The sequence below is a fragment of the Pseudopodoces humilis genome, chromosome 8, assembly GCF_049639895.1.
Source record: "Pseudopodoces humilis isolate 2021_Gansu_Grassland_sample_001 chromosome 8, ASM4963989v1, whole genome shotgun sequence".
Classification (NCBI taxonomy): Eukaryota; Metazoa; Chordata; class Aves; order Passeriformes; family Paridae; genus Pseudopodoces; species Pseudopodoces humilis.
In genome coordinates this window covers 7,122,730-7,148,882 of record NC_142207.1, presented here as the reverse complement: position 1 = coordinate 7,148,882, position 26,153 = coordinate 7,122,730, and the positions used below count along the sequence as shown (strand labels likewise).

The 26,153-nt window shown below is 44.0% G+C and overlaps 3 protein-coding genes across 4 annotated transcripts in view; 1 reads left to right on the top strand and 2 right to left on the bottom strand.

Annotated features, from left to right (window-relative positions):
* GPR39 (G protein-coupled receptor 39) overlaps positions 1-6,729 on the top strand; it is a 75,406-nt gene extending 68,677 nt beyond the window's left edge. The window contains exon 2 of the mRNA XM_005519620.3: positions 6,206-6,729. Coding sequence (XP_005519677.2) covers positions 6,206-6,729 — 524 coding nt within the window. The remainder of the gene's footprint in view (positions 1-6,205) is intronic.
* Positions 6,730-7,107: 378 nt separating this feature from the next.
* LYPD1 (LY6/PLAUR domain containing 1) lies at positions 7,108-22,651 on the bottom strand. The gene is made up of 3 exons (XM_005519619.3): positions 21,822-22,651; positions 20,632-20,769; positions 7,108-7,343 (listed from the first exon to the last, which is right to left on the bottom strand). The coding sequence occupies exons 1-3, from the start codon at positions 21,871-21,873 to the stop codon at positions 7,108-7,110; spliced, it is 426 nt and encodes a 141-aa protein (XP_005519676.1). The 5' UTR covers positions 21,874-22,651.
* Positions 22,652-22,799: 148 nt separating this feature from the next.
* NCKAP5 (NCK associated protein 5) overlaps positions 22,800-26,153 on the bottom strand; it is a 278,701-nt gene continuing 275,347 nt past the window's right edge. For both annotated transcript variants that reach the window (XM_088059072.1, XM_088059071.1), the window contains one exon: positions 22,800-24,866. In XM_088059072.1, coding sequence (XP_087915198.1) covers positions 24,585-24,866 — 282 coding nt within the window. In that variant the 3' untranslated portion in view covers positions 22,800-24,584. The remainder of the gene's footprint in view (positions 24,867-26,153) is intronic.

The window sequence follows — 26,153 nt, the reverse complement described above, 5'->3', positions numbered from 1 at the left end:
TGTCCTTCAGCAGGAGAAACTTGCATGTGGTTGAGAGGGGCAAGGGAGAAGTGTGTATTAGTATTCTTTTCCTGTTTTTAATCTTTGTCAGAAGTTTATCCTGCCCATGGAGCACAGTGCTGCCCTCATTCAAGCAAAACCCTCACCGATGATTGTGACACTGCACACTGAATACAGATTGGGTGGTGGGGTTTTGGGAAATGGGGGATTAATGGTCATGAGTACACTCATAAGGGCAGTGAAACCACCCCTTCTGTTTTATAGACTTGGTGGTGCTCCCTGCAGTGACTCTGTACCCAGGAGCTGCCTCACTGCCCACCCAAACGGGGACACAGAGCCTGGGACATGAGGGACGAGACTTTGATCTGACAGCTGTGAATCACTGCCTGTGAGAGGATGCTACAAGTGCTGGACAGAGGCACACAGGCACATCTGACAGGAACCTGTGGCAGGCTCATCTCACACCTGTGTGACGTGTGAGTGTGTCTTTGTGCCAGCTGGGGCTGGAGTTGTGGGCACTCTGGTGCCACAGAGAACTCAGCAGCCTGCTTGGGCCTTCTGCAATTGTGTGTGGGCAAGAGGAGTGTGGCCACTTCTGTGTCTGGAGGATTGATTATCCCTCGGATCTGTCCCATTGCCTTTTTCCCCTTTAGATCTTAGAGAGCAAGGCAGAGGTTTCCTAGAGAGATGATGACAGGCTGTACAAAAAGGATGAAGGCATGACAGCACAGAATATCACAAGACTAATTTAGGATATACAAAAGCCTTTTATGATTTGTGCTATGCAGACCCTTTTATCTGGAGATACCAGCTCTGGCAGAAACGCTGCAATTTCCACTGAAGTCTTGAAGAGCTATTGCAGTTCCTCTGTGGATCTTGCTTTTAAACTTTCTGACCTTAAACCCAAGGGAGACAATGGGGGAGGCAATGATGGGACTGGGAGCAGAAGGTGTGTTTCTGTTTCCCACCCTCCCACACACCCTTCTGCTCATCAGCAGCTCAGTGCTGTCACTTTCTGGACAGTGGCTGACACCAGGTACTCACCTGGAGCTGTTAAAAGCTGCAGGCTTGAGTCTGAAATTCTACTCAGCTGCTTGAGGAGCAGAGACAATGCTCCAAACTCTTCCCTGTCCAAAGAGGAACCAGTGGGAGATCCTTGAGACTGGAGAACATGGAGGACCATCACCTCCTTGAGGTGCTGCAGCCTGCCTCAGTTTCCCACGCTGAGGCAGAGCAGCCTGCAGTGCTGCCTTTGGGGCATCACTCTGCCTGGTCTCCTTGCTGCACTTGGAAGCCAGACTTGCAGCAATGGAAGTAACAGCTGTTTGTAAAGTGACATTTCAATGACAGTTGTAGGGAGACAAGCATATGGCAGCTGAGTCCTTGCATGCAGGGAGCTGCAGCAGCAGAGACACGGAGCAGCTGCAGATGCCGGAACACAGCGCTGCATTGATCTGCAGTTGGGAAGGTCATCTCAGTGACTGAGGACTGCATTTCACGCCTTGAGTCTTCTTGGAAGCTAGAAAGACAATAAACTAGTGTCTTATGTTCTTATTTCTAGCACAAAGCACGATTTTTGTCCTGGTTAAAATAGTAAACGTAACACAAACAGAAGCCAAAACCCCACCTTCTGAAAGTAACATTCCTAACTAGTACTTCAGGCTTTGCTTTTTTTTTCCTTCTCCTCAGTTATTAGTGGCTGATTTTGAGACCACTGACACCCTGATTAGTGGGAAGGTATCTTTGCACATGTTTTCAAAGCTGTTTGTAGCAGAATCCAGTAGGGACCAAGTGCTTTCCTTATGATTAGCATTGCTTTATGATGGTAAACTTAATAATTAAAGGTGGTCTTATTTTCCTCTGTTGTGACTTCTTGGCACTTCTGATGTGCTGTTTGAAGACTTTGTGACTAAGCACTAGTGTCATGTTGTGCCTTTGAGTATAGTCAGGCCAAATACACAAAAGTGAAACGAAGGCTGAAACAAAGATCTTCCTCTGAACCAAGTGCATTTCTGCCTGCACTTGACTCACAGCTCAGTAACCATATGCTTATATTCCACTGACAATTGCCATTTAAATGTCAGTTTACAAGCAGATGCTGAGAGCCCGCCTTTGTGTCATTAATTACATCCCAGAGAGGCAAAGTCTGAGGTCTAACTGTGTTTTGGGCTGCCTGGGACAGAGCAGCAGCAGCAGCAGCAGGGTCTGGCAGACCTTGACCCACCAGGATGGACAGGGTTAAACGCACAGGCAAAGGTCTGTGTACCTGAGGCACCAACAGCCTCGGCTAAGGGGCTGTGGCAGCCAAAGGAAACCTGTTCTTGGCACTGTCTGGTGGCTATTACGATCATATTGACAATTTCAGGCTTTTTGGGATGCCTGGCAGCAGCCAGGATAGAGGCAAAACACTGGGTCATAAAAGGAGGCAGATTTAAGTGCCCAGGTACAGAAAAAAAGACAAAAATCCAGTCAACACAAGAAGGGGAAGGGTGAAGGAAGTCCTCTCTACCAGACATCTGCACATATTTAAAATCCTTCCCAATAAAATTCATAATGAATTTAATTCAGTCCCCTATGGCCCAGAGGAATTTTCTGAGTAATAAAAAAGTATTGCTAAGGGATAGATGACTGCCAAACTCTTATTCTCTGCCAGCAATGAATATTTATACTATTGGCACTTAAATGCTAGGTTTATTTTACTACATAAATGATCCTTTGTCACATATTAAGAATTAATATTGTGAGATTGACTTTTGGGAAGTTAGAATAATGATTCCCAAATTTAAAGTGTTGTTAAATTTGTAGGCTTTGTTTGTTAAGAGGCCTGGGCTGGATTTCAGATTAAAATAGTAGTAAGATGTGGTAATTCCTATTTTGAGGTAAACTGTTTTGTGGGTTTTTATGGTTGAGCTTTATAATGCAGTTTAAGTCAAGGATCTCTTCATGTCTTTTGTTTTGTTTTGCTTGCTACCTTGAAATATCTAAATCAATGTTAAATGAATTCTAAGCTCCTTACTTAAAGGTTGAGATGTTCTCACTTACAGAAGGTAACACAAGGGCTCCTGCCTTCTGCTGGCATTTTTCTAGTGCCCTTCTGATGATAAAACTGGAATGATTCAAATGTGACGTGGAAATTTCAAGCACCAGTGATGGAGGTTGCAGAACCACAGCATTACTTTGTTTCTAAACATTGTTATTCCATGGAAGATAAAGCTCTGCTCTGCGTCACTTCCATGCAGTGGTCAGAAAAATGGGGGGGGGAAAAGCAGAGCTACTGATCTTTTTCCCTTTAATGAGTGGCAGGCAAAGTTGGACATGAGCTGAAAGGTGAAGAATGTTCCTATCAGGCAGCAAGCTCACAGGAAAAACACATCAGTGCTGGTGTAAGATTCAGTGTGGTTTACATTCAAGCTGGTTAAGGCTGTTCAAGCACCTTTGGCACACTGCAGCACAACACAAACTCCTCGTGTCCTGGATGAAACCAGCAGCAGCTGAGCACAGAGGCTTCCCGAGGTGCTCTTCTGCCGCGCTTCCGTCTACTCCGCACTGCCATGCCAAGTGTGAAAGTTGGAAAAATATTGTGAGTCTGTCAGCATGTTTATTTGCATGGTGCATCTCCTTCGAGTCAACAAGCATCTTTTCAAAGTGTAAAAATGAACAATTAGTCATCCCAGGAAAACAACAGTTTTGCAGAGGTCCCCTCCCTCCCCCTGAAAGACAAACCTCACTGCGCTGCACAAGGGCACACGCAGCTCATTTTTCACTTGCTGTACACACTACCAAATACTCAGTTCTCCAGAACAAAAGGGTCTGAAAAATATAAGGGGGTATCTTAAGCACTTGGCAGTTTGAATTAAAAAGAAAGATCAATGCCAAGGAATTCAGATAGAAGCTGAAAAAAATCAGACATCTCAGAGCAATGCAGTTGGGCTTTAAAAGTGAATGCACGCATTGTTTGCTCAGTTTTTCGCAGCAGCATTCATAATTTAGGAAACTATTAATCAGCATGATGAAGTATCCTGTTTCTAAGCAAGAAGAAAAATAAAAATAAACTGTACAATACAGCTTATTTTCTTCTCTCTTGAAAGAGATTTTCTGGTAAAATTTGATGAGAATTCCACAGATCTGGGCTTGTGAAATTTGTGTTTAAGTTGTACCAGAGAAAAAGCCCCAGTGAAGCAACAGAATCCTTCCACAGCCTTTTCATAAGGCTCATCACAAGTCACAGCTCAGGGGGCCTTAGTTTCTTTTGGCCCATGCCAGGACTGATACCCTATAGCTGTTAAGCTGACAGCAGGAAAAGAGCGCTGAAGGCCACAAACATTTGCAGGATTAATACAAAATTCAGATCAACTTTTGACAGAGGCACAGCAGGTACAGAACAGCGAGGCAAGGCGGCAGGGGAAAAGCAGGGCAGCAAGCAAAGGGACAGGAAGGGGACTGTGGGACTGAGAGCAAAGAAACAGTGGCTGAGAGTTATAATACACAAAGAACTGAAAATGGCAAAGGTTTTGGCAATGGATTTACTGCTGGCCTGCCAACAACAGCCCTCCAGGTTCTTAAGCCAGTGCTGTAAGTTTAAGATCCTGTACTTCCCCATCCCAACAAAGTTATTCCAAGAGTAAGTGATTTCAGAAGCAAGGGATCCAAAGCACAGGTTTTATTTGGTAGCTCATTCAGGGTGATAATAAATTCGTTAACGTAATTATCCCTTTTATGGAAAAAAAAATTTTTAAAGGTATTTCATACCTTTTCTTTGCTTGGGGGTACTGGTGGTGAGAAATTGGACATACCCTGATGAAGCCCTGGCAGTTTCAAAGTTACAAAAAAATCTTTCTTCTATTTTCTGCCTCCTTTTCCTGCTACATTCACATCTTCCTGCTAGTGAAGCATCCTTTTCCTGGCTTCAAATACCTGCTATTTCCGAATGGCATTGCTACAGTGACCCGTGGGGCAATGTGGCTCAGCCTAGAGGAGTAAGAATTGAACAGCTTCTGTGCTGCTGTTGGGAGCAGAGCTCAGGCATTGGATGAGGTTAACAAGGTGACACAGAGAGAGCTGCCCCACCAGAACACTCCCTGCCGTGGGGAAACAGCCAGGCTGCAGCTTCTGCTCCCTCCCAGCGTTCGTGTAAGGCACGGTTCCTGCAGAGAGAGAAGCAGAGAGGGGACAGTGAGCTGGCAGCTGCACTGCTGGGCGGCGGGGGAGCAGCAGCAGGAGCGGCTCTGTGTACCTGGGATGTCACACACGGTGTCAGGACTCGCAGGGCTGGCACACAGGAGCAGCAGAGGATGGCACTGGGGAGCCAGGTGCCCTGCTCCTGCTCCATCTCCTGCCTGGGAACAGCCAGCTCCGCTCCCTGACGTGTTCCTGCAGGGCTGCTGCTCCGGCAGCACCGCCGCGCCCTGCGGAACACGCTCCACGCAGGCACAACTTCCAGACATCCAACACTTCAGCCACCCCTTTTTAATGCCATTAGTGATGCAGCAACATGTATTTATATTTACATATAAATACAAAATGGTCAGATACCACATTTTAAAGCATAATTTACAATCTGAAACTGCTTACACTTTCATGACTAGGCTTGGGTTTTTCTCATTTACATTCATCATTTAATTCCACTGGAATTTGATTTTTAAGAAAGCCCAACATATCTTAATTACCATAAAAAGATCCGTTCACATTTTACTTAAAAATAGCTTCTGTAAGAGGAAATCTACCAAAAATAACACGAAATATATTATTATGCATACATTTTCTTTTTTTGTAAAGTACAAACAAGAATCTGATCTCTTCTGGGTATTGCCTGATCTAATATGGCTATAAATTCTATTTATTTTCTTTGTTTTTCAAAGTAAAGGGAAAGACAGAAGAAATGTAAGAGCACAAACCAAAATAAAACCGCATTCTTCCCAAAGACACAGATGATCAGAGAAAGAACACTTTGAAAACTAATAAATGACAACAGGTACAAAGAAACACCGTCCAAGCGCTATGCAGTGTTTTGTCTGAGCATGTGCCGCAATGACCTTGTAACAGTTATTAAAAACAACAACCAAAAAAATGCTACTGGCAGAAAAAGCTGTCAAGCAGAACATTGAAAAACTGGTACCACTTCCTAACAGGTAAGTGCAGAACTGACAGTATTTTATGTGTCTTCCCGCATGTACGCAGACCTCTTTCTCCCTCTCTCTGCCCGCAGGACTGATCGTTGTGACCCTGGCGGTTTGCTGGATGCCAAACCAGGTCAGAAGGATCATGGCTGCTGCTAAACCCAAGCAGGACTGGACCATCACCTACTTCAGAGCCTACATCACCCTCCTTCCCATCGCCGACATCTTCTTCTACCTCAGCTCGGTGGTGAACCCGCTGCTGTACAACATCTCCTCCCGGCAGTTCCGCAGCGTGTTCCTGCAGGTCCTGTGCTGCCGCCTCACCCTCCAGCATGCCAACAGGGAGAGGTTCCTCAGGGCCAACCAGAGCTCCGGGGCGCGCAGCAGCCGCTCCCTGCGCCCGCTGCTCTTCATGTCCTCCAGGCGCAGCTCTTCCACCAAGGGCAACGCCAAAGCTTTCCTGAGCACCTTCCAGGGGGAGCCCACGGCCGGCTGCAGCCCACAGGAGCCGGGTCCTGCATCACCAGACCCCAGCCTGGAAGCGGTGCCCCTCGAGGCTGGCTCAGAGCCCGGCCAGGGCGCACAGAACGGCCTTTGTGAACACCAAGTATGACTTCATAAGGCAAAGTTAATGCTTAGCAATGAGCTCAAAAACATGGAAATGGAAATGACCCACGAAAGTGACAGCATCGCAAAAGGAATAACACAGATGGATTTGTTTCCAGTTATGCAGAAGGAACAGGAGTTCTGTATCCTGCTGGGATTTTTAAGTGCACACTGGAAATTCAATCTGCTAACTGAACTCATTAGCTGACAAAAATATCAGCCCCTCTTCTCCACACAACCACTGAACTTTCCTTGCTGTTGACAGGGATTTGGAAACAAATAGAAAATAATTGCAGCGTCTTTGAAGAAAGAAGGATGCAGGACAAATTGTGTCAGGGCAAAAAAAAAACAAACCCAAACAAAACCAAACCAACTTGCTTGAAGTTTAGCAGTACAAAAACAGCAGAGCAAATTTAAGAAGCAGAAGTGTAGTTATCACGTGTGCCCTCGGCACCACGGCAGAGTTCCCCCTCTTCTTGGGCCGGGGTCCATTGCAGAGGGGAGTGTTGCAGCAGCTGATGCAGACGGAGTTCACCTTGCCAGGGGAGCAGAAGGACTGGTAGCCGGCGGAGGCGATCAGACACGCTGCCGAGGAGGCGCAGGACTTGCGGTACATGATTCCTGTGACACAGAACAAGGGTTACTGCGTTTGAGGGGAACACTTCACAGCAGGATTCGTGCTCAAAACCAGCTGCAAACCCAGTTTACATCCCCAAAGCACCGCTGTGCTTAGGGCAGACACCTCAGTAGTGACGGGATCTACAGCCCTGCACTGCAGGAGCATCACGGTCGCCCTGCTTGGGATTTCTCTGTAGATCGATTCCGGTTGGAACCAAAAATATTACAGACTTAATTTGCATAATGTATATCAAATGATGCATTTTATAACTGGAATTCTTCATCTTTCAGAATAAACTGTTTGAATAGCTATAACTGAAATGCAATTAGTGAGAAAATTAGTTTTGTTTCTATTGCTGAACATGTCTGAGTTAAGGTGTCTGAGTAATTACAGCTTTCTATGCTCTTAATTTGTCTTTTAAGAATTTTTTCCTTTTCTTGCTCCTTTGCCACACACAGACAAGAAACCAAGAGTGAAAAGAGGATGATTATCAGCAAAACTTTCATCCTACTTCCTCCCCTTTTAATTTATTTTTTTTGAAGAAGAACTAGAAGTACTTTTCCAGGTAATCTCAGTTCCTGCTTGTCTTTGAAGTTCAATATCCTCAATAACAAAAACTTCCATTTCTACAGAAGTGTCTTTCTTGAGTTGAAAGTCTTCCCTTTTTGAACGTAATTTAAGGTAATTTTAATTAATAAGCTAATTTTTAATTTCTCAGATTGTTTTTAACTGAAAAAAGTACATTCTGATGCATGTACTTTTAGCTGTCATTTTAACATGGTTTATAAAGGCTTTAAAATACACAGTTGTATTTTCTTCTGTCACAGCAGAAAATGGTTATGGCAGTTCCTCATCTCATTACTCCAAAAATTTCCTGCAAGTGATACAGTAGAAATTGTGTCTTAGAAAAACATACACATAATAGAAAATAGATAATGGAGGCTTGCCTGCTTATAGTTACAAATAGACGTAGGGATACTCCTAAGGATGATAAAATCACTATTCCTTTTGAATATGGGGTTTTCAAAAACCCATTATTTTTTTCCCTCCTGGAAAGCAAGGGAACAGGATTCCCTTGGAGAATGGTGCCTTTGCATCCTGTGGCATGGTCCCAAAATGTCTTTAAATGCACAGTGATTGATACTTTTTTTGGAGGGAGTGAAGTGGGAGTATGGCCAGCAGGTACTGGATGTACAGTGCCTGCAGACACTTCTTCAGTCCCCAGGGATTTAATAACCACTACAGCACCTCCATGGTCCAGGAGAAACCTCTCCAATTTGGTATCAGCCACTGCACCTCTGAGCACTGTGAGTAGCAGCAGAACACCCTTTGTTTGGGCTGTGCTCAGGAAGAAGGATTTCCTGTCTTCAGAGACTTTTAATTAAAAGCAATTCTTTTATACTGTCACAACACTGCTGCCATCCCAACAATGCAGGGGTTTCCTTGTTTTGTGTTCTCCCTCTGCAAATCTCCACTCTGAAACGTGTTTTTAGGCTATCTATCTCGTTAAACTTATGAAGAGAAGCCCTCAAGTGAGCGTTAAATCTTCCTCAGTCTCCAGCGAGCTTCAATCAATCAACACAGCAGGTAGAGCCTTTTCTCAAGAAGGAAGAGGAGCTGTGGGCTGTTCTCCCTGTAACAGCAAAAGCTCACAGATCAAGCAATGCAATCTTTATTACTACAGTTTGCAAAAAGAAGGGAGTTCTGTCTCTGCTGACAAACCACTGCTGTCAAGGAGCCTCAGTGGTGCTGCCACTGATCGGCTTTACAATGCCAAAATCTCAGCTCATGTTCCCTAAAAAGACCTGGTGCTTTGTCCGTGTTCCTCCTGCAGTCTTCCCAGTGCACAGACAGATATGGCCCTTCCCATGGCTACAATTAATGCTTTTTCTTCCTCTTCCCTCTCGAGAGAGGACTCCTGTATTCAATTAAAACAAGCACAATAACTGTTCTCCATTCCCTAATCCCACATCTCCCCATCACAGATCATTTCCCTGAGCAACAAACGCACACCAAACTCAGCCACTCCTCAGTCTTCCATATGAACAGCAATGAATTTGACTTTCCCCTCAAAGACCAAGCCTCTAAAAAGCTTTTGACCCTGGCAGATTTCCTATCCCCATCATTTTATAGATCACTCTCTTCCTGCCATTTCCTATTCACAGGTTTCCTGCAAAGCTCTGTTCACAACTTGAGCTAGTGATTTATTAATTTGGATCCCTGAAATATCACACTTTGCACTTCTCCCATAGATTGGGAGACTAGAATCATTCACTGCTCTGAACAATCAGATGATGCCCTCTGAGGCATGGTTTTCACCAGGCAACTCCAGGAAACCTCTCACGAAAAATATCAAAGTCCTGCAGCTTAACTCCACGTGTTTACAACAGATCTGTTCTCCAGGATCAATCCTACAGAACAATCCTGAACTCCTTTTGAAGTCAAAACACAGTATTCCTGCACAGACCAAAATTTTACTACTCCAAGTTTCATGAACAGATGGACCATGTTCACACATAAATAGGGAGAATAATCTGACTAGTAGCAAAATCCCCTTGTAATACTTCTCCAGTGGCTTTTCAGTAAATGCCTTACAATAGGAAATTTCACACCCAAATGATTGTTTATTCCCATTCCCTGTTCTAGTAATCTAAATTTTAGGAAGATTTTTTACATGAAAAACTCAGCATTTCCATCAGGCTTTTAACAGCCCCTTTGCTGACAGCATGCCCTTCACATCCAAGATTTTTTTCCTTTAAGATTAGATTCTCTGCTCTCACAAACCAGCTGCTATCACACTAAGTGCTTTTTGCAAAGCATCAGGTATGAAGCAAGCTTGATCAGCATAGAAGGGCTGTGCTCTCTCTGGTTCTGCGGTATCTTGACAGGAAGACAATGCAAGCAGGCACAGAAGTTGGTGGAAGAAGAGGGAATGTTAGCACTGCAGGAGTGACATTCTTAAAACACTTGTGCTGTGACTTCACTTACTCTTAAACCTTCTTCCTACCGTAATTCTGGTAGGAAATACAGCAGTACAATTGACTTTCATTATCTGATGGCAGGGACACCATCTCCTTTCCCCAGCAAACAGGTTCATGGGCCCCAGTAACTTCAGCTCACTCCGAGTACAGCCAAGACAGCAGCCCCCGCTCTGGGTTACACCCAGAGATCTCTCAGACTCCTCCTTTGCAGCACTGCTGAGCCAGCTCCAAAACGATCCCCAAGATCTCCCTGAATCATTTGCCACCAGCAGGCTGAACTGCAGACAGCTCTTCAAATGGTTATCTGCCTCATAAGACTCATACCACAGACATTACTGCTAATTACTGGGTATTCTTGCCTGAGCAATCAGCTTGATGCATTCATTAACATATCACCCAGAAAAATAATTGCAAACCTTTCTGGAAGCTTTTCCTCTACCTCAGATTGTTCTGAGTCACTGGCTAAGCAAGGAGACTTCACTTTTTACACTGCTTTTGCTGGGATGGGGTCATCCCCAGCTACCCACCCTCAACAATTGACACCAGTGATCAATTAGCATATTTACAACTACTCAATTAGTATATTTATTGCCCAATTACTTGATGGATGAATACAGAGTAATTTGTCCTTTTTCACAGATTCAGCAGACTCCCAACAACAGTTTAGGTACTGTAAGGATGTCTTACTGCAAAGGACCTACTACTGAGGAAAAGATTTTCCTTTATTTTGGCTTCAAGCTTTGTGGGATGCAGATCAAGAACTTTTAAGAAAAGAGGAGAGTATACAGAACTAAAACAGCTGTGTGATAACATGCTAATATCCCACACCCTCTCCTGTCACATATACCTACAACAGCCACCTTTGTTATCAGGGTTTTGTGGGGTTTTTTGTTTTGTTTGTTTTTAAGGCGATTTGGGCTTAAATTTGGCATTGAAAATTTATTTCTAGACTAAGCAAGTTGCCCATGGTTACATTTCTCTCTGCCCCACAAGTGATCACATATTTAGACAGTGTCAAAGCCCAAACTACTGTTTCTGCCTCATTCCTTGCAACGAAAGGATGGGTGTAAATCTTAAGGCTTCTCTATAGTTCCTACTTGCAATATTTATTTTCGCAGCTGGATCCAGTCTAGTCCTGTGCATCTGCACCCTGGCACTGTTTTGGCCACAAGCAGGTGCGTTCTGTCTTGACTGAAACAAATAATTTGAGCAATAATTTATTCAAATCCAGAAGTGAGTGTTCTTTCCTCTACCCTGTCTGAACAGCCCAGTGCATTTCTCTTGAATAACAGCTTAACTTGTTACTAGGACAACCAAAAAAGGTGACATCACACCTACTTCTTACACTGTGTTTATGCAGAAGGCACCAGAAGATCCAAGGTTTTTCTCTTACTGATTGAGAAGGATCTTATTAGACACCTCTGATTCTTCTGTTCTAGGAGGTACAGACAAAAAAGATGCTGTGTAAGCATGACTCTCCAACTTTTAAGAGCCAACCACAATCCAAGCAGTGTGCAACTTAATTTTGCAGCTGTACTCTCAAGAGTGTCCTCCAGCAAAATGCACAGAGGCTCTATGAAGTCAAAACAGGCAACCAGGGTATCACCTCTGAGATCAGTGACCTCATTTCCAAAAAGAGTCACCTTCCCACTCCTATGACCCAGCTACTCTGAAACTGCTTTCTGCAATGGCACAGCTCAGCAGGAAATCACAGCCCTGTCCTCCACCCCAGGACCTCATGGCCACAAAACCCTCCCCTCTCTGTTTGCCTCAGTCAATGGGACAAGCCCCACACTGAGCTTTCCAAGCCAGATCTTCTCTGACCTTGTGGGCTGTGACTGACACTCCACTTTTTCAAAGGGAGCTTTTCCTACACCATTTTGTATCTAACCAATTTCACAGGCACGTGTGAAGTCAGTCTGGTGCAGCTCACTCCACAAACAGTGCAAAATCCCCTGCACGTGCTCGCAGCAAACCTGCCACCTAAATCTTCTGGAGCTTAGAAAGAAGTCTGTGTCCAACTAGGACTCAGCCCTGAGCCATCCTTGAGCCTTTTCAAGATTGCACCAGGTGGTGGAAGCAAAAAAAGAGCTGTAGAAAAGTTTTGTATCTAAAGTGAGCAGCTGAAAAAGGCAGCAGGTAGAACAAGGCAAGTTTGAGGTGTACACTTAACATTTTGACAGAAGCTCCACTTGGCTCTTTTAGACTGGGTGTTTAAATCTTGCCCATCTCTTCTAAGTAAAAGGTGGGAAATTGGCCAACAGTGGGTAATTCATAGTGTAGCACACAGGACTCAGGAGAAGCCCCCAAAGGTGTCCTAGCTCTTGCAGGATGAATTGCAGAGGATCTATTAAGGTGGTCTCTAAATGCTGTTGCTCACAGAGAAGTCAAGGACTGTGCTTATGTACCAATACTCCTTTCTTTTAATATCCTGCATAGTTCCAACTCTCTTATTTCACCAAATCTTTCGATTTTCTGCTCTTGGTGGATCTGCAAGTTTTCCCTATCATGGTCCATAGACTTGGTGTGTGCTCTGCCTAGCCACTCTTGTTTTGTGATTTCATTCATATGTTTCATTCTTTATTTTTTGCCCTCAACTGTCACTAGCTTACCCTGCACTCAAGCAAAATTCAGCACCCAGTAGGACTTACAAAAGCTCTTTTCTGATGAGAATTTATACTAGTGCTAGAATAACGTGTAAACATCACTTTCTAAGGAACATAAAATGCAAATGTGACTATTTCTGCATTTTACTGTATCACTAATGCTACCAAAACTGGCTTCAGACTATAGATAAATAAATGATTTGTAAATGATGTTTTTTAATTTCCGTATTAGGTTTTACGCCCATCTTTTTATGCCTTCAGTGGTTTTGCTGTGGTAATTATCAGTTCCTCAGCTAGTACCAGTTCACATACATCAAACAGTGACAGACTTCAGAGGTCCTGTTGTGATTTGCTGTTTTTTTGAGAAAGTGATTATAAATATTTTATCTAATAAGGTCCTAAATATCGTAGAAGGTGACTGAATATTGAAGAGCAATCAATCATTTACCTGACACTGTGCTTCCCCAAACAATTGCTTTAGTCAGATCATGTTTTTATTGGTTTCAAGTATGAATTAAGCTTCCTCAACATGCAGCCTTTCAGCCATGGCTGTAAATTCATTGCTACAAAAAACCCTCCCAAAAACCCCAAACAATTTAAGCAAGTGTAAAATATAATCATATCCAACCATGTCCTGTAAGTTTCACTTCACACTAAGTCTTATCCTTTTGAACTCCAGAGAGAAAGTTGATGAGACAGGTGGTTTAAATAATTTGTACCTTGCCAGAAATTTTATCACAAAATTTTCTAATCACCTTGTAAACAGCCACTTAAATACTGTGAGCTACCATGATTGGTGTTTTCCAGACCAGAAAAAACCCCAAGGCACTGGAACTATGTGACTTGAAATATATTGCAAAGCTATACACACACTTCCTGATTTTTAATCTTGTGTTTTAGGACTGCAGCCATTTCATCCTGGTCCTCCCTTTGATGCATTCTATAGACAAGATAAAAGCATATTCATGCTGTTAGATTCTTACAGAGTAGACAATTCTATTAAAAACAAAACAAATCCCCTCTTCCCCCCCTGCAAAATGAAAATAAAACACCCCCCCCACCAAATCCTACCTGGTTCACTTAGCATACTGTCATCATGATTTTGTATAAAAACCTAGTGTCACCACAAATCCTCCATACTTGTGGCACTTTTTAGAAGTTGCACATTTTTTCAGGAACTAACAGGAAGCTTTTGACAATGAAACTCTGGCCTCCTCACTCTCCTTCTGACCCCGACACGACACCTTGCAGAAATTACATCAGCTCAGGAGAAAACTGGACAATTGTCAACTGACAGAGGACAAGGGTTTAGATTACCCTGATATCTTTTTGTTAAGCTGTGCCTTCTAATTCTGGTACTGGAAATGTGACTCAAAACGGTGTTAGCAACAAAAACCACCACCAAAAAGTCTCTGTCACTGCTTGCAAAGCTGAAGCATGGCATTAAAATGCTTAAAAATGCATAGGCTGGGAAAGTGAAGTACAGCTGCTAATGGTGGTGTTAGCAAATATTTTTTGAAGCCACAGGAGGCTACAAATGAGAGGTCATAGATCAGCTTTCACCTGCATATCTAATAATTCTTTTGTTTCCTACCGTTTTTGTTTGTTTCTCTGCTTCCTAATGTGGATGCAGAGTCAAACACTACACCAAAATCTTCCCAGCAAGCTCACAGCCTTCCATCCTCTCCTCTTACCTGATACAAGGGTATCAAGATCTAAATGTCCTTTGCCATCAAGACCTAAATATATTTGATCTTGTAAAAAGAGGTGAACTTGGACTCAATTTTCATTTTCTTGACAATCCTTATGTGCTGAGCTGAAGGGAAGCCACAGCCCTTTTGCCTTTACAAATGCTAAAATGCTACATCCTTGCAAAAAGTCACATAAAGAATTTTACAGGTGAACAGTCTTGCTGCATCCCTAATTAATGTCCTTACCAATTTCAATGGAATGGCTCAGATGTTGGCACTTGCATGCCAGAACTTTGGAAATTCATTCCACTCTTAAATCTTTAGCTACCTTCATGCTCAGGGTTTACACCCTCTTCAATTTAAGAGCAGGGTTTTCCTGGGTTTTATATGGCTTTTTCCAGTTTCAAAGACTTTTTGGTAAGTTGTCAAAATCCAGTTTTATCAGGTTTTCCCAAAAAACCATCCAGACTACAAAGGAAAAATGGAAATGAAAACTGTTTGGATTAATTAAAGCTTGCTTGCTTGCCAATGCTTTGATAAGGTCACTGGGAGCTAAGATGAGTGACAGGGTGAGGCATCAAGAAGGTTTAGAAAACACAAACTCATTTGTGTGCAAATGTGCAATAGGAAACTCTCAGGAGAGGTTTAAGAGAAAGCAGGCTGTGGGCACTGTATTATCATCACAAAGTTAATTTGTATATCTTTCATACAAGCCTGAGAAATAAAATTACATAAAAAGCTATTGTCCATGACCTATGAAAAATGAAACTTGCTGGACCAGATACCCCATCTTCCTTAAAATAATGCAGCCTTCATCACTTCTGCACTCGGATCTTTGTCATGACTTTCAAGTCATAAACTGCTTGAACTGTTAACTCCACTGCTGCTTTTCTTTATTGAGAGGCAGTCAGAACAGCAACTGCTGCACACTCTCATCATTTCTCCTTAGCTGACACACTTAGGTCAGTTCATTCCATAAGTGGCTGAAAGTTTTCTGAGAAACCCAAAGATTGGAAAAAATTTACAAAAGTAAGGAAATGGCTTTGACATTTGAGAAGAAGTGTTTCTGCATGGTAATGTATCCATGGATCCAAGCGTTCAGCATACAGTGCAAATTAACAACATCCACTGCAAGTCTTTTATTCAATATCAAAGTGAACTGTGTTTCCAATATAATATCAATATATTATAATATAATATCAATATATTATGCCTTCATTTCACTGGGCACCTGGTGGCACAACATGTGATGTTATAGGTATCAACTGTCCCATGCAAAATTTTTATTTGTCCTTTAAAACTGTCAATAAAGATTTATTATATTGTGCTTTGCTTTGATTAAAAACAAACAAACAAAAAAGCCCAACCCCAAAACCCAACAAATTCTGTTCAGTTATGTTGATATCCTTTGACCAAAAAAGTGTAGAGTAAATAAAAAAATAATAATAAAAAAATTTACCACCAATTTAGTGGATGTGTCTTACTGTTTCTAAATGAATACTGGGGATGCAGCATCTTCCTATAAAGCTTTAAAGCCTACAGTAATTCTGGCAACATTAAACTTTGTTTGCTATTTTAATCACTTTGTCAATAAAAGTACGCCAGAGCATAATTTTCCCTTGATATAAATATGCAATTAATGTTAGTACTAATAGATTCTATGCATGAACACAGAAAAAAAGTATGTGATTCTGTAATCTTTGACAGGCACACATGAACAATTCAGTCCTGGCAAAACCAAGTAATAATCACAGGCAAAGAAATTACCACAGCCCAACTCATCATACAACATAGCCACTGATAAAACAAATGGTGGGAAAACCAATACTGGAAAGAGTTCAAAGAAATAGATAAAGTTCTGATTCAACACTGAGATGCTGATCTTGCTCATGGTGTTTCCATGCACTTCTTTTAAGCACACAATCACAGCAACTGCTTTAACTACACTGCAGAGTTATATACTAATTAATAACATTAAAAGCACCATTGCTAACCAAACAAATAAGTTTCTTATTGCAGATTAATAACTGGATTGTTTCCCAAGTTGCTTGCAAAAGCAAAAATGCTTGATATTTTAAAGTATTTGCATTGCTACCATGGATCATTTTTTATTCCTTGCAAAAGTTAGTAGAACTATGCTCACAACTAGATTAGAACAGACAGTATATTGTTCAAAACATGCACGTGGGCAGGTTTGCTTGCAGAGAGTTCCAAGAAACTGAGACTAGCTACCTCTCTGGGCTGTGCCATCCTTCCTGCTTTATCCCTCTCTGATGTATTCACATTGCAAGTTTCATTTTGCCTTAAGTAGGTTTTAGATCAGCCTTTATGCTCAGATAACTCCTTCCCTCTGTAAAAGGCAAGACTATCATTACCAGTATGTTTTCTATGATATATAACATATATAAAAGCATACACACATTATATACTCATCTATATATCACCAAGATGTTTCACTTGATCCCAATATACTGTGGGATTTCTTTGTTGCTACATATATTCTAAAAATGAAGGAGCACTGACATTTCTAATTTAAAAGTCCATAGTCTGGAAAGAGAGAGGAAAGTGGGATCAGGGAATCTACCATGGGTATTTCCACAAAGTATCTGCAAGTAGAATTATTGTAAGAACTTTGATCCTTTGTCAAATATTCAATTTACACAGTTTTCAAACATCAGCTTATTCAGTTGAAGAATGCACTAGAAACTTATCCTTTACATTAATTTTTGTGAGATAAAACATTTATTGGTACAGTCTTGAGTGCCACTTTCCATTCTCATCACTCCTCCCTCTAAAAGAAGGCTTTTTCTTTTTTTTGGGGTTTTAATTAAGAAATTAATTTGTAAGATTCTTTATCAAAGGGAAATACGGTCTTGTCCTGTATCTCCCACTGGAACAGAATGCTAATAATCATTAAACCTTTTCTGGCAAAATTTTTAAATACAACTCAGCCTGAAGAGAGAAAAATATTTTGCCATTTGCTGCTCAATTCTCAATTCACTTTAAGTTGTCCAAAGGAGCAAATGTCTTCCTGATACAACAAAGAGCTGAGATCATATGCCTGATATAATTCAAAATTAAAGTTACTAACACCTGCTTTCTTAGCTGCTCACATCAGAGGCTGCCACAGGAGCAGCCACTTTTTAAGCTCTGGGTTGGGAACATGCCTGAGCTGCTGTTATTTCTCACCTGAAGCTGAGATAATGTTCTGAGAGAACCCAGTGAAGCACTGATTTGAATGCAACTGTGAAGTTTAGCTGTGAACAGGCATCAGGAACCTTCTACAACATAAATGGGAAGAACAGCACAGGGCTGTAATTTGCCAGGTTTGTAATTTGTGTTGGAGTTTAAGCCAGAAGTGAAGCTGAGCCAAAGAGCTGCCGTGCACAGCCCCTGAACACCACCAGAGCCCCTGGCCATGCTGGGGACTGCAGGCACGACACAGAATGTGACCAGCAACCCCCTGAGAGCAGCACACACAAAGTGATGCCTCCTGCTTCCTCAGCAGGATGGGACCCACTCACCACCAGCTCCGTCCCAAAACACCGCACCTAACTTCAAAATGAAGTTTGAGAGAACTTGCAGTGCTTTGCTCACTGCACAGCTATGTTTTATTAATGACAAAAATGAGTTAATTTACAAAAATTGCACTCCTTTGACTGTATTTAGTCGAGAGTAAAAAAACTCTAATTATGAGATTGTGCTGTCAAATAAATGCAAATTCACATCTTTCATATTCTGGGTTAAAAGCTCAAACTCAAGTCTATTATAAATTAAAATCAATACTTGAAACATTTCAGCTTTCAGTAATAAGCAACAACCAAAAGAAACAGGTTATGAAATATACTAGTAGAAGTAGAATGAATTATTAAATAAAAATTGGGAGAGTAAGGCATTTATATTGCACACATTTAAATATCAATTAGGAATAAAACCAATAAAGGATGATGAACTGAATCATCTCTGTTTTACAACCAACCCTCTCTAAAATTGACTGAGGGTAACAGAAACTAAGCTTGCAATGTAAATTTTATTCAATTTCAAATAGGTTAAAATTTTAATTTATTAACTCGCTGAAATTTACAATCTCTGAACTTAAAATTAATAAGAAATGCATTTATAGAAGTAAATGTAATAGAACAGTGCCCCTTGCTACGCACAGCATGCTAGTAACCTCCTAATGTAAAAATCCAAGGACCTACTCAGAAAAAAACATAAAATTGCACAGAAAAAAACAAAAAAAAAACCAAACCAAGAAGTTTAAGAGCTGCTTATTTACTGTATTGCAAACAATTTCTTCACAGGAGTAATGGCCAGTTATGCATCAATGAATAGAGTTCAAATCTGACTTTTTTGTCTGTGTCTAGATGATATTTGTCATCTAGAGCCCTCCAAGTCACCACAATATCCTGTCTAACCTCATGAAAGTGCTACAGAAGCTGCAGTGTGGAGATAGCAAAGCCTTCAAGCAGCCATTTAGAGATACTCAAGATTTTAAAAGTACACTGCAAGCTGTAACTATCTCACATCTTTACCACTCCTTCCAAGAAAACTTGAAATAAAATACTCCAGTAAAAAAATAACTTAAGAGAGACTAATCTTCCTTTAAACAGCTTAAAATCAGCTTTTTTCCCCCCTACGCTGGACAGGTTCTAAGTATCTCACAGCAGTAGTCACTGTGGATGGTGTTACCCAGGATGAGTATCAGCAGTTCAGCTACTTTTGATGCTTAACAACGATTGTTATTATTTATCCAGGACTGATTACACAGATACCTGAAATCACCAGCGCAGGTGGGGCTGGCTGAGTGACAAGCACTTGGAAGAGGAGTTTGCTAAGCCCAAGAACCACAGTTGCTGTTCAGGACGGATGAGTGCACACATTTGCTGGGTGCAGAGGCATCCTGCTGCTCCTGGAGGATTTGCTGGGAAAGGACAGGTGACAGCTTGGTCTCCATCAACAGCAAAACACCAAAGCTGCAGCCCCAGAGAGCAGCTTCCACCTAAACCAGGGTTCTGAATCCTCAGTCTGCTCTCTGCCCCCAGGCTTGGCACAGGGGGCACGTCCAGGCTGGGACTCCCCAGGGAGTGACTTCTCCTTGTCCATCCCAATGCCCAACACCTTCTCAGCTGCTGCAGTCAGAGAAGGAGGATCCACGAGCTCCAGCTCCGTTCCTGCCATCCCACTCTGCCTCAGAGTCCCTAGTAAAGTTCTTGTTGTCTGCTCATGCAGAAAGCTGCAGAGCAGCAGTGTGTAAGACCTGACAGTTCTCTCTACATCTCAAATGCCTTCCATGATGCTGAACAAAACCCAGCTGTTTAAAACACAGCTCAAAAGACAATAGAGACAAGGTGCAGAATCACAGCTGATTTCCTCTTGGACACATTGCTGTCCTAATATGTTAACTTTAACATTAATTGCAGTAAGGGGGAAAAAAAATCTTAAAAATTGGTATGACAAATCCATTTGTGCTTTTCTCTTCCCCCCTAAATTGCCCCCACCCCCCTACTTTTTTTAAAAACCCTTTCTCTCTTTTGCTTGATGGCTTCTTTAATGGATGAAAGCAAAGATCACTATGCTTTCCTTCCCTTAAGGTGAACCTTCAGAGTATATAAATTGCCTGAGTAAATAAAAGAAAGGAGGGAATTACTAATTTAATGCTCTTCTATCTCTTGGGAAAAAAGCCCATGTAATTAACTGTAATGAGATTAAACTAACTTGTTGTTATTAATTTCCCAATGCTGGGAAACTATATCAAAGACCAGTAAGGCTGTGTATTAACCAGCTTTATCAACATTTGGCTTGTATCCTTCAGTTTTCATATGAGTTTTAAAGGAAAATGTTTAACTTCATCGAGTTGCAAAGCCACTCAGAAGTGTAAGACATTAAATCTGGTCCCTTCAGGTAGGGACACGAGATGCATCTGCAGCTGAACACCGTGAATGGGTGGAGCCAAAAACAACAGATGCTACCTAAACCAGATAAACAGAAGAATAATTTTTAAATTCTTACCAAAACTTTTTTCCATTACTTCTTTCTGACACATATCTTGAACATTCACTGTACAATTCACGATGAACTCTGGAGAGGAGCAGTCATTATTTAGCTGGAACTCCTCACACTGGTAACACTGTATTTGCAAACCCGAACCTGAAACAGATAGAGATTTGTTCAAAATCACAGAATGCTTTCTTTTGGAAAGGACCTTATAGATCATCTCATCCCGAGCCATCTGCTCAACCGGGTTGTTCAAAGCCCCATCTACCCTACCCTTAAATAATAGCAAGAGTATGATAAAAAAAAAACCAAAAACAAACAAAAACCAGGCACCGAAGAAAACCAAACAACCAACACGTGCCAGAAATCTTCCTTATCTTTCACCCTTCGCATTACGCTGTTCCTAGCTACTCCACAGCTCAGCCCAAGTATCCCTTTGACAAATATAAAGTAAAACAAGCGTGCCGCCCGCTCATCAGCTCTGCCGATGCTCCTTTCCGCGGGGCGGCCGCTCCGGCGCTGGAGACACCGCCGCCAGGAGGCGACGGGCACCGGTACCGGCATCGACACCGGCACCGGTACCGACACCAATACCGGCATCACCACCGGTACCGACACCAACACCGGCATCGACACCGGTACCGACACCGGCATCGACACCGCCACAGCCCCGCAGAGAGCAGCCCAGCTCCTAGCTACGCTCCGGCTCTTATCTGTGCCGACGGGTTTACTTAGCTACTAATTAATTACAAATGATTTAATTACTATTTTGGCATGCACAATTAAAGCGGCGGAGCATCCCTCGCCAGCCGCCTTTATCATGCAAACGAGGCGCTGCGCAGGGCTCGCCAGCAGCGTTCCGCCGGGGGCTCCCGCAGCCCTTGTCCCGCGGCGGGGACCCCCGGCCCGTGCCCGCCCTCCGCTGGGAGCGCTGCGGCGGCGGGAGCGCCTCTGGCCCCGACCCACGGCATCCGCCGACAGGCTCCGGCTGCTGCGCCTCGCCTCGCCCGGCCCCGCGGGCAGCCGGCGCTGGGGACAGCGGAGGGGAGCTCTGCGGGCCGCGGGCAGGACGGGGGCTCCGCCGCCCCGTTCCTTTTCTAGCGCCCGCTGGCAGCCCCGTCGAGGGGCTACGAGGGGACGGCGGCTCCGAGCGCCGGGCTGGCCGCGGGCGCCTCCGGGCGAGGGGAGGGGAGCGGAGCCCTTACCTGGCGCCAGGCACAATCCCCAGAAAGTTGCAGCGAGGAGGAAGAGCCGCATCCTCCCGGAGCCGCGGCCGCCGGGCTGGCGAGCAGTCGCGAAGGGGCATCAGAAGCAGAGATGCAGCGGAGGCGCCGCGCACTTGTGCCGCTTCCCCGCCGCCTCCGCTGCGGAGCGGCGCCCCGGGAGCAGGCGGCGGAGCCCGCCCTGCCCAGCCCCGCGCCGCGCTCCAGCCTCGCCGGAGTTGAGCGCTGAGACTGTAAGAAACTGTAGGAGAAGCGAGAGCTGGGGGGCGGCTCCCCCCTCCCTCCCCCAGCACCATGTGATGCCGGCGGAGCGGGGCGGGGATCCCCGCCAGCTTCCCCGCACCTCGCCGGGCGCGCCGCGGGGACGGGCGAAGTTCAGCGAGGGAGGGGAGCCCCCGCTCCGCCGGCTCCGGCTCGCACGGCGCTGCCGAGGGGCCCCGCCACCCTCTCACACCCCCGGCCTCCTCCTCGGCTCGGGCACAGACCCCGCGGCCCGGCCCGGTCCCTGCCGTGCCCACGCCCGCCCGAGCCCACAGGTGGCGGCCGGAGCGCGTCTGTGGGGGCTGGCGGGCAGGCCGGCCTCCCACAGCCGCCTCCAGCACCCACGTCCCCGGCAGGGACTGAGGGGAGGCGCGGCCCCGCCGTTCCCTCCTCCCAGCCCCCTAAAAGGGAATTCAGGCGTAAAAAAACGGGGGAAAAGGGCGCGGTGGCCGCGTACGTGTCGGAGCGGCGCTCAGACCCTGCCTCCGCCGCGGACACACGGCGGGATGGGATGGGATGGGGCGGCAGGAGCTGATGGTGGGGCGGGACGAGGTGGGATGGAGCGGGATGGGGCAGGACGAGGCGGGATGGAGCGGGATGGGGCAGGACGAGGCGGGATGGAGCGGGATGGGGCAGGACGAGGCGCGATGGAGCGGGATGGGGCAGGACGAGGCGCGATGGAGCGGGATGGGGCAGGACGAGGCGCGATGGAGCGGGATGGGGCAGGACGAGGCGCGATGGAGCGGGATGGGGCAGGACGAGGCGCGATGGAGCGGGATGGGGCAGGACGAGGTGCGATGGAGCGGGATGGGGCAGCCAGAGAGGCGAAGAAGCCGCCGGGACTGGGCAGCGCCCGCCCGTGGGGAGGGAAGGGCAGCGGCGGCCGCGGTGCTGCTCCCACGCCGGCCCTGCTGGGACCTCTCTGTGGGTCGCCTCCTCTCCGGATAACCGCGTTATTTCCCAGTGATCGTTTCCCAGCTCTGCTCCAAGGAAGAGTTAATTCAGCTAAAATCGCTGTTTAACAGCCCCGTGTCACGAATTCTCCGAACGCCGCCTGGCCGTGCGCGGTCCCGGAGCTCGGTGGGTGCCCCCGACCCCTGCACGCCCGGGCTGTCGCAGCATCCCCTCCCCAAAACCCCTCAGCAGGCACCGCTAGGCAAGAGAAGTTTTATTTACGAAAGATGTTTCAACGAAAATTTCTTAAAAGTTGAAAAAAGACGATGCAAGTTTACGGCAAAAATGACTTAAAATATAACAAATTGCACAAAATATTAACACTGATCATACAATATTTCAAAGATTAACAAGGGTGTGCTAAAGAAACCGTAGAGTCTAGAAATACCCCAAATATATCTAGTTTACAATTGCTGTACAAAAAACAGTTATAAATACTTCACATCTAGAAAAAATACACAGAACCTTTGAAATAGACTCTCCGTTACATATAAACAACCTTTGTAGAAAAAAACAAAAACACCCAATGCAAGCCAATCCCCCCTGCTCCCAGATATGTTTGAACTAGTACTGGTTAGCACCAACGTCTTAGTGTGTCACAAACAGGAGTTGTTTCGTTTTTTAAAAAATAATCTTAGTGTTCAGAATATACTTAAGACCAGACAGAGACTAGAAAAGCTAACACAGAATGGTACATTCATAATTTGATGGGACATGAGTACAGAGGAGGTGGAAGTTGAAAAGCCACGTTACAGTCAGAAGTACAGGGTGGTTCATGTGGCTCTCATTCCTACAAGACTCCTGTTTGTGTCAGCAGTGAATTGCTTTGACCCTGATCTTTCAAACAGTTATGTGCATGATTGATGAAGCCAATGCCAGCAGTATCAGGCTTTAATCTATTCATTTTCTTGCCGTGTCAAAAGTCAAAACCCCTTTGAAATAGGACACCTGTTGCGAAGTTGTAATAACTGAAACGCATGTTTCCCTAGAATACCTGTATGGAATTGCACTAAAAGGAAAAAATGTGTTTGCTAAGAGGAAGTCCATGAGAGTTTATTAAAGACAATCTGGCAGGCTCAAGTTCCTGGTAATGCAGTGTTTCTACATACAGTTTTAAGACTAGGACAATTATAACTCTTTTTTAAAAAATCTACTAGTTTTTCTTGTTAATATTAACACCAATTTCTTTAAGTTAGTAATCTGCCGTTACAGGAGCATAGCACCAATTTAATATTTATTGCTGTCGTGTATCCCTACAAATATATTTTCCCAAGGTATTTACAACTGTACAAATATTCACAAAAGTGCAAAATTAAGACTTTATTCTGTGTATTTGTTGGGTTGGGTGTGTTGAGTCCCACGCACCACCGTGACACTGCCCTGCCTTATTGCTGTGTGGTGGGGGGTCAGAACACCCTGCTGAGAGCACAGCGAGCTCGAGGGGGAATTTTCAATCACAGTCTCCTCTCCCTCCTCACTCCAATCTCACCTTCAGCTCCATTCCGTGCTGCAGCCCATTGGGAAATGTCACTAAACGTCGTTGGAGCCTTGGCTGGTGCAAGAGGAGAAGCTGTCATACAGGGAATCGCTCAAGGATTCCAAATTGTCCACATCCTGCCGACCCGAGCTGTGCAAGGAGGCTGCTTCTTTCTTTCCATTTTCTTCCTTCTGTCCTTCAGCCTTGTTCAGACAGTTCTTCTCTTCTTCTAATAAAAGTACATTATTGCTGTTAAATTTATTGAGAGACTCCAGGGAAATTTTAGATACTCTGTTCTGGGAATCTTCTTTTGTGTCTTCAGTTTGCTTCAATTTCTGTAAAAGTAAGGGAAATATTGGAAGCATATTCCTTAAAAAGTTATCCTATTGTACACCATTCATTACCATATTTCCAAAGTTCACAGGGTGAGAGGAAATAGATTGTTAGATGTTTAAATAATTGTTATGATCAAATAGAACATTAGTATCCATTTTAGGATAAATCATAACTTTAATGATTCTGCTGAGACAAATAGGACTCCATTTATGTAACACTCAAGTGCTATTAATGTCCTAAGTAGCAGACCCTGGCTCTGCATGTGTTAAACATCTCCAGCATCCTCACAGTAATTTAGATCTTCTCCTGCATGAATACTTTGGGGGTTATGTTTAAATAGGTATTTGTTTAAGTAGAGTTTAAAAAAAAAAAAAAAAAAAGTGCAGAGGAGAAAACAGCATTTTCCATAAATTAAGGATGCAAATGAAACTTGCTAGGGAATAGCCTCACACTTTGCATGTATAAGCCTATCGATTTCCACAAACCTAAACCCTCTCTAATAGACAAGAAAGCAACAAGACAGGAAATTACACTGAACTGGTCCAATCCCCACAGACCAGAATCAATCAGATATTGGCCAGGCCTTCTTGGAGAAGTGGTGTAATTCTGTGGGAACACTGGACGATGTATTAGCACATTATATTAAAAACTCACAGTAGGATTGTGCCAGAGTAATTTTATCCCTTTGTTAGCTACTGGTATTTTCAATCAGAGATCTGACCAAGGAATCATTTGGGAGCTGGGTAGGGAGCAGCTCAATAAAAATGACCTGCTGTTCATATACAGAGTGTTTCAAAATCTGAGTAACTAACTTCTCTTACAGATCATATTACCAGAGAAATATGGGATAGCATTCACCATTTTACAATCAACAGTCAATAAGCTCCTGGGCAGATAAGAGTGAAGCATTCTGAGATATGCCATCAGAGTACAGAGCCATTCCTCGTTTTTGGTACTGCCATCAGACGGCAAAGACAGAATCAGTAAATGATTGTAAACACAAGGCATCAATATTTTTGTTTGGCTAGAAAATGAGATGGCATTTGAAGCACACTGAAGATGCAGCTTGGGCAGATGTGGGGATGCTGTGGGTCATTACATGTGCAGTTGTAAAGGGTCCTTAGAACTTTCTGAAGAACTCAAGCTTCAAGTCAGTCAAATGTGCACACTGTGCTGCTTCTCCTTGGAAATCTTTGGTGAGAGGAAGACAAATTATTACATAGTTTGATTGCTTCTTTTGATGGCTAGTTAGATAAAAATTGACATGCCAGTCCAATGACTGTTTT

Bases quoted from the DNA above. Each gene is read 5' to 3' on its own strand.
- LYPD1 (XM_005519619.3), bottom strand. From the start codon at position 21,873: ATGCGGCTCTTCCTCCTCGCTGCAACTTTCTGGGGATTGTGCCTGGCG. The intron at 20,770-21,821 runs GTAAGGGCTCCG...TATCTGTTTCAG, and splicing joins GGGATTGTGCCTGGCGCCAG to GTTCGGGTTTGCAAATACAG. The intron at 7,344-20,631 runs GTAAGAATTTAA...TCTGTGTCACAG, and splicing joins AGTAATGGAAAAAAGTTTTG to GAATCATGTACCGCAAGTCC.